Source organism: Protomyctophum parallelum (assembly GCF_964188405.1).
Source record: "Protomyctophum parallelum genome assembly, chromosome: 1".
Taxonomy (NCBI): domain Eukaryota; kingdom Metazoa; phylum Chordata; class Actinopteri; order Myctophiformes; family Myctophidae; genus Protomyctophum; species Protomyctophum parallelum.
In genome coordinates, this window is record NC_139697.1 from 65,055,681 (window position 1) to 65,064,651 (window position 8,971).

Genomic DNA, 8,971 nt, shown 5'->3' on the forward strand with positions numbered 1-8,971 from the left:
ACAACAATGTGCAAACACAGCAGCAAGATTTGTGAGTTGCTGTGATAGGAGAAGGATATCAAATGGAACACAACCACCGTAAAGACTAATCATTGTGTATATTCCTGCACTATACCTGCATCGAGTGATCTTGGTACATAGAAGTTGATCTATTGAAGATTCTGACAAAGTACATAATTTTTGTTTTGATTGTATTGCTGTATTGTTGTATTGTTCTTTCTGCTTTGGCAATGTAAACGTATGTTTTCTCATGCCAATAAAGCCCTTTGAATTGAATTGAAATTGAGAGGAGGGGGGGGGGGAGTTGCACCACTCAGTTGTGATTTTTTAATGGAAGCGATTCAGGGCTGGAACCAGGCTACCATTTCCCCCCATTTTTCATATTTCTCCCAATTTAGTCTTTATGCCGATATACCCAAACACAACACACTATCCCTCCCATTTCTGCTCCCTGCCAAGCATGCACCCTAACCAATTTGTAGGTGGCGGTTCTGCAGCTACAGAGAATGCCATCCCCACCTGGCTTTCCACCCACAAACGAACATGGCCAATTGTGTTCGTTGGAGCACCTGGCCAAGCCAGAGGCATCGCGGAGGATTGGAACCCCAGTCTCCACGGTGGTGGACAGGAGCTTTACCCCTGCTCCACCCAGACACCCCGTAACACTAACTCTGTGTGTTTCTCAAGTCGTTAAACAAATGAATGTGCATCATAATAATAATAATATGAATACTATTATTATTATTATTATTATTATGAAGATGATGATTATTTTATTTATTTTTTACAGATACAATAATGTGATTTTGCGTCTGGTCATCATATACCACCATTGGATTTTATTGTCCATGGTGGAAAAAAGGACATTCATTCGTCGCCTTCATCCACCGAGTTCAGGTGGAGGATTGTCAGGACAGGCTTGAGATATTCCTTGATAGTCTCCTTTAAGTCTTTCTCCAGCAAGTACCCCTCTGTCGTAGACTCTGCGTTACTTGCTGTTACTGACTCCATGGAAGTCTGCAGGTACCGTACACTCACCAGCACAGATCCCTGGGAATGGCAAGGTGGAGAAAAGTGGGATCCAGTTAAACATAGCTTTTTTATAAACTGGGTGCAGCAACCGGTAGGACAAATGTGTCTCTGATTGGTAAATCATAGCCTTCTGTAATGTCTTAAAAGTATAATAATACATCCACTGTATATTACAGTCAAAATGAATAAAATCATTTTCATTTGAAGGTTCCTGGATCATGGCAGTTTAATATGTTGACACTGACCAACATTCTAATTTCCCTCTAAATTATGTCCAGCCTTTAGAACTACTTTAGAGGCCCAGGCCGTAGCGTAACGGTCTGGGCACCGGACTGGTAATCCAGTCGCAGTGTGCCGCGGGTTCGACTCCCGGACCCGACACGGCCCTTACTGCATGTCATCCCCCCATCTCTCTCCCGTTTCCTGTCAGCCTACTGTCTGTCCCTTCAAAAAATCAATAAAAGGCGTAAGCCGCAAAAAAATATCTTAAAAAAAAAAAAAAAGAAAAAAAAGAACTACTTTAGAATCATCTGGGAACGTTTTAAAGAACAGTGGGGTGTCCATTATCTCCCTCTAGGAGTCATCGGACAATAATATTACCAGAAACACATAAAGAGCTAGCCCTAAATGATCAGTGCATGTCTGAACCACATGGACCGTACGGGACCATGTGTGAGTTATTATGGGATACCTTGAAAATAAAAAAGTTTGAGAACCACTCTACAGTACTGGACTGCTAATGTGTCATAGTGTCACATACATATTCTGAAGAATTGGGTCTTATGATCAAACATTATGATGTTATGTAAAAATGAAATCTAATCAGAGAAGGCCAAGTCTTGCCACGGACACACATTATGTCCGTGTACGGATATATTGATGACCCCTGATCCCCTCCAGTAAGAAAGGTACTGGAGGGAAAACTCAGGAGTACAGGTTGGAGAGGCAACGAAAGGAAGGCATTGTCAAAACTTTTTTATTTTATTAGATACATTTTCCTACCAAACCCAGGGTGAATCGAATATCTATTGTTGAAGCTTTTCCCATGCACAATGAGCTCAGAGACACACAATTATGCGGATTGACATAAATCACTCATGTATAGTGGAGTGGTTCTCAACCTATTCTGGCCGTAACCCCACAAAATAATCATATTTGAAATGGGGACCCCTCCCACCCTGATAAGCACTTGGAATGTAGGAGTTGAGGCATTCAATTTAGTTTGACTATAGGTTCCACGGATAAATAGGTTGAGAACCACTGATGCAGTGCAAGTACAGTACCTGTATCAGGAAGACAGAAAGTACTCCAACAGAGATGGTGGTCATCAGGTTCCCGTAGTAGCTGAGTAGGGCTTCTCTGCAGCCTCGCAAATAGATGTTGAGCTCCTCAGTCTTGTACTCATAGTTGTAGTGAGCAGAATTGTTGGTGAGTTGGTTCTGGATGCACGGCCGTGGGGAGGCTGGGTTACAGCAGCTGAAGGGGACTGAGTCCAGTAAGTAACGGCCTTCGATGTTGTTCTTAATGCGTCTGGAAGGGACAAGACAAAAGTGGATTTTGTATGTTTTGTTCATTTTGAGATGAGAGCCATACATCTCAATGTTGTTTACCCATGTCTTTGTCCATGACTTTGACATCATGGCACAATTATTTGTCATTTTCATTTCATGTACATGAAATGTCATACATAGATAGTCATGTGGTTCTAATGCACTACTGTGTACTATTTGCTGACCAAACTACTAGGCCTATTACCTTGAGACCAGATAACAACTCTGATGCAAACCAAGATACTTAGGGACAACTTGATGGACTGAGTTACTCACGTTTTCACTTCCTCAGAGTTGTAGTCAAGAAAACGGTTACTGATCCACTGGACTTCGAACCAGTCCTTGTGGTCATTGTTTCCGCAGCAACGGAAATCCATCTGTACGCGATCTACGGTCTGTTTCAGGAAGCAGCGGCCAGGGGTGTCCGTATCCTTGTAGAAGCGGATGCCGTTCTTCAGACCAATCCTCAGGGAACTTGACAGGCTGAACCTCATGACAAAGCTCAGGACCACAGACAGTAACATGAGGACGGTGAAGAAGCAAGAGATGCCAAAGTAGGGCTTCAGGAATTTTTTCCAACTAGGGAATCTGCCAACATCTAGGGCATCCTGACTGATACGGCCGGCAAAGTAGTTGATGCCCATTGATACCAAACCGACAATGATGAGGGTGTTGGGAACAATATTAATATCAGAGTTGGCCATCACCTGTAAGTCAGACAGAAGGCAAAGGCAACTTATTAATTCATCTTTTCAACTTCAATGTTTCTTGAGGTGCCTTTAAACAGTTTATTTTTCTTGAAATGTAAGGCCATGCATGTCAGTGAAGACGGAACACAATGACAAAGGTGCATGCATTGGATGCATTGGATGCATTGGTCATCTGATGTCTTATGGCCAATTTATGTAACCCAAAGTAGTGGATATGAGTATGACTAAAGCTCACTCACTGCATTGAGTCATACAAGTTAGCATTAAAGGACTACTTCACCCATTTTCAACCTAAAACGTAACCACAATGTCGTGGGTACACGACACTCCAAAGATATAGGGCTTAAATGGTATAAACAAAATGTACATATTGATTTGATTAATCACAAAGAAATCTGTGGAATAATCACTGTGAAAATAATGAATAGTTGCAGCAGTGTACCTGAAGAGAACATAATAATACGATGAAACTCAACGATGAAACAGAAACAGGGCCTGGTTTCCGGGGGCAATTTAGATTTTGATTTGGGACGCAAAATCTTTATTATGACATAACCTATTCTAGTTTATTTTGATGGCATATCACCTGCTTGGAAAGGGCCTTGCTGGCCAGTTCAAAGTCTTACGAGTGAAGGACACCAGGGTATTGATATCAGGACTCCAAGGATTTGGAACAATCTGCCTGAGAAGCTTAAGTCTAATTTATACTCCATCGCACAACCATGTCGCTAGCAAGCAGACCAGAACTGATTTCCAGCTAGTAAATCAGTATGATCAGTATCATATTCTCTTCAATAGTGAGTTTAAATGTATTGTCCACATGCCTGTTTTATTTGTGGATCAATTGATGCATTTACCATTTTGTTTAAGTTCACATCAAGCGTGATAACTATAACTATATCTACATAGTCTAAAGACATTTAAGATTACTATTATTTATTTATCATTTGACAACTTGTTATAATTTTGATGTTTATTTTATTTGGTAAATAGTAAATGGTGCATTTATATAGCACCTTTATCCAAGGCGCTTTACAGAGATTGTGCATTACATTCACCCATTCATACACCGATGACAGAGGAAACCATGCAAGGCACCAACCTGCTCATCGGGAGCAATTAGAGGTTCAGTGTCTTTCTCAAGGACACTTCGACACTAACTCTGGGGGAGTCCTGGTTCGAACTGGCAAACTTGCGGTTTCCGTCACTCTACCCCCCTGCCACTGCTGCCCCTATTTGCCTGTAAACTGTTGAATATAACACATATAGTTTTAGGACATTGAATATAGTTTATAACGTTATTATAACCTAAATTCACTATTGCATCAAGGGATAGGGCTACCTATTTTTATTATATTCATGACTGGCGGCCCCAACTCCCCCAGAGTTAGGGTCGAAGTGTCCTTGAGAAAGACTCTGAACCCCTAATTGCATGTTGGTGCCTTTCATGGTTTCCTCCACCATTGGTGTATGAATGTGTGTGTGAATAGGACGGTGAATGTAATGCACAATCTAAGCGGCTTGGATGAAAATATATATAAATATATATATATATAAATGCACCATTTACCATTTATGACTGAAGAAGGTCAGTAGACCGAAAGCTTGCTAAATAAATACATTGATTGTGCGCAGACCTGAGTGTGCGGAGCTTCCTTAATTTTTGACTGCAATTATGTAAAAGAAACACACAATATTTGTTACATATAGTAGCCTATATAATATTTAGTTGAATCTAAAATTCAATAAGAAATCAAAAACATAAAAACAAATTATAATATACCATAACAGCTACATTAAGATACAAAAACGTAACACTACAGGTACTGTACCTGTTCTCTTTTGCGAATCTCCGTCTTGAGGATGCAGCCCAGGGTAAATGTGAAAACCGCAGCCAATGTGGCCACCCACGACAGCATCCACAGGCCCTGGGCCAGCTTCACCCTCTTCTCAAAGGGGAACTTCATCGGCTTGTACACCATGGTTGCAGCAAGGGGTTTCCCTATGGGTTTCAACAGAAGGAAAAGGGGTGAATGTGACAAACAAAGGATGAAGGCGCTGCCTGTGACACTTCGTCCTATATATCTGTGGGGAAATGGACGTGACTGCAGAGACTAATCACCTGCACTAATACAAAATGCTACAGGAGAATTAATTCAAATTAAGATCCACAAGCAGAATTAGTTGGGGGAAGAATTAACTGCTAGTCTTGGGAGTGCTTTAAAAATAAAAAATAAAATCAAGAAGGAATTGCGAATATCCACACAAGAAACAAGTAGCCATAATCCCAAATGTAATCGATGTTAATCCTCAGAGAAATCTGTGAACCAGAAAATCTTGGATCTTGGATACATTAGGTGATAGTGTTGAAGTTCACCTGCTTGGTGGCCCCAAAAATTGCTGAAAAAAGTCCAGATGTCACCTTAGATCACTGTTCACTATCCGGTGTTGCCACACTGGATTTGGCAAAACTGAATGGCTGGAACTAATCCCTAACTATCCTATTAAACTGGTCTGTGAATCCAGGCCATTGTCTGCTCAGCACACCTATTCACTTTCAGATTGCAGAGGGGGGCGTGAGTGACAAAACAAATTTACAGGCAGGTATATGATAGGGAGATATTATTAGGTCTGATATGAGGAGCATTATATACTGGAGCTGCTTGTGACTGGTGGAGAGCTGCTTGGAGTTGTTCCCCCATGACATATCCACACCAGATCCACAATGTATTCATTAACCAATACAATCATCATACTATAATTCTAACAATGTCTGTCTGCCTGTGTGTCTGTCTGTCTGTCTGTCAGAAACACTGCCATAGCTCCTTACTGCCTGCACCAATCACTCTCACTTTTCACACAGGCATTGACCATATGAATATGGAGGGCGTAACGAAGCCCTTTTTTCGATTTGACACATTAATGGGGCAAATATCTCACAACGGGTAAGGGCTAGTCTATAAAACACAGAATTTGTTGGGGCCCATATTCACTTAAGCCTAATTTACATTTAGTAGTTTGGCAGTGTCACATGGCAAAAATAGCTGATATACAATATCATGACACGTCGAGAATGATGCGTCACATTGTGAGCTTGTAGATCAGCTATTTTCTCCCCAAAGGTTTTGAGGACACACTTGTAATGATGTGCCCAAAATTGGTTGAAAGTGGTTACGTTTTCATCCCTATTTGGCACTCCTAACGTTTTGTGATATTACAACTTCCACTGACATGCACATGCATCCATCTGCACCGACATCCATCTGTGCAAGTGATGCAAGTGCAAGTAAGAAAACATTTCTGTACTCGTTAGAGTGCTAACGTGTAGTAATCCGGAAGTGAGTTTGCAGTTGTAATTAGTGTTCACTGGTCCAGTTCCAATTTTGTCAACATGTTTTGTTTTAATCACTTCAAATTTCACTTGTTTATATTGTATCCTGTATGAGTTCTCTCATACAGGATACAGTTGGGAGTTCCCCATAATTTATGTTCTGTTCCGAGATTGTCAGACCCATTTGAACAAATGTTTTTTATGTTTTTTGTAAAAGTTAAGTAAAAATAATAATACTTCAATAACTTCAATAGGCTACATGTGTGCTTGTGAGAAGTGTGTTTATTTGTTGATATTATATGTGTGAGCATATAGCTTTCGGGGAGGCCTACATAACAATCTAACAAACCTTTGTCCATCCACAGTAGTAGTCCTCATTGGCTTTGGAGAAGGGAAGGTAGATTTGTAAAGAGAGCAAGTGTTGATTATCCTTTCTAATACCTACTCTATAAGATATAAGAGGCTCAGTAGCTCATTATGCGACTCTGTTTACATACAACATCCTAGTTAGTGAATGCAATTGCACACTCAAGTAATAATGTTTGGCTTTTAATTACTATTTTAGTACTATTACACAATGGTCAAAGCCATTGTGGGTTTGCTATTATTTCACAACTACTATTACACTACTGTAATTTTAGTATTACACAATTACTACTACTATACACCAGTAAGACGCCTGAGGGTGAGAAGCATGCACGTGTTCGCCTCGTTGACATTGTAATTGGCTAGCAAAATTTGTGGGAGGGGCCTATGTAAGCGATTGCGCAACGTGCTGTCAGGCCAGAGCATATACTGTATGTGGCTACGTGGCATGCCACATATGGGAGGGAACAGATGGTGGAGGTGAACGGAACACTGTCCTCCCCCTCCCAGTGAGCTGTGGCGTTCCACAAGGAAGCATACTAGGGCCTTTACTGTTCCTATATGTTAACGACATGACATCAGCTTGTGGCTGCAACTTGTTCCTGTTCGCAGATGACTCAGCAGCACTGCTGGTCTCGAAAAGGCCCTCAGTTCTGAGCTCGGTAGAATCTGCACCTGGCTCGCTGATAACCAACTATCTCTACACCTGGGAAAAACTGAATCCATTCTCTTTGGTTCAAATAGTAATCTCAGCAAGGCTGATGACTTCTTGATTAGAGTGGGTGACAATATTATCACACGAAAAGATGAAATTACTACCTAGGTTCCATCCTGGAGGCTAATCTTTCCGGTGATAAAATGGCCAACAACGTAATCAAAAAAGTCAACCAAAGAACAAGATTCCTATACAGGATCTCCTCACTGGTCAACAAAACACCTTTTAGACCCTAACAGGAGCCCTCGTACAAGGTTTATTCGACTATGCATGCACCTCCTGGTACCACAGCACCTATAAGGCCCTTAAAACAAGGCTCCAGACATCCCAAAACAAACTGGTCAGGCTACTACTTGGCCTCATCCCTGCCAACTTTGACAGGCTAGAATGGCTTAGGGTTGACGACAGAGTACAGCATCTTGCAATGGGTCTGGTCCACAAGATTCGCTACACCACCAAGATATCCATGACAAGTACCTGTCTAAATACTTCCTTAATGTCCACACCCACAACACCAGAGGGAGTTCAACAAACCATGTCCAACCCAGAACAAATATGGGACTAAATTCAGTTCGCTCCACCAAAATGTGGAAGTGGAACGCCCTACCAACAGTCATTAAGACATGCAAATCCCTTGACTCCTTCAAAACCGCTCTCAAAGGGCACCTACGGACAGCTGAAATTCGAAACTGGCCCCCGTAAAATCTGAATCCCCCACCCACCCCTTTCCCCCCTCACTGTATATGTTTTTTTCCCTTTTTACCTCCTATGATGATTTTCTGTTTTGACTATAGCCTATAGTTGTGTATATTCGTACGTCTCTAAATGTTTTGATGAATTGAAAATGGTGGGCCCTATTGTAAACAAGTGTAATGCTTTATGGTGTCGTCCACTCACAGTTAAGAGTTTTTGTATTGAGTTGTACTTGTACTTGTACTGTAATTCTGCAAACTGTTAATAAATCAATCAATCAATCAATGCGCCTGGACCGCTAGTCCAGCGGGCGCCCAATTTTACACTGTTGCATGTTTAGTGGAATACATTTATAGATGAGTTATTAAGACAGTTGGAGATGGAAACCCTTTTCCATCTCATGATGAAATATACAGTACATAGGATGAAACACTATAACACTTGACTGGAGACTCATGGTAAAAGAAAATGTTGATTGTAAAATAACTATGACTTATTTAAGTATAGGGTGCATAGGCCATTGACAAATGTCCATTTCATTCATTTCTTCTTTTTTGAGTGGTGCAACCACTCC

General features: G+C 41.1%; 1 protein-coding gene across 1 annotated transcript; it reads right to left on the reverse strand.

The window, feature by feature from the left end:
* Positions 1 to 655: 655 nt before the first annotated feature.
* Positions 656 to 5,274, reverse strand: rom1a (retinal outer segment membrane protein 1a; the record flags this gene model as incomplete). Its single annotated transcript, XM_083766561.1, has 4 exons — positions 656 to 1,050; positions 2,316 to 2,562; positions 2,859 to 3,289; positions 5,125 to 5,274. The coding sequence occupies 4 exons, from the start codon at positions 5,272 to 5,274 to the stop codon at positions 868 to 870; spliced, it is 1,011 nt and encodes a 336-aa protein (XP_083622687.1). The 3' UTR covers positions 656 to 867.
* Positions 5,275 to 8,971: the final 3,697 nt, after the last annotated feature.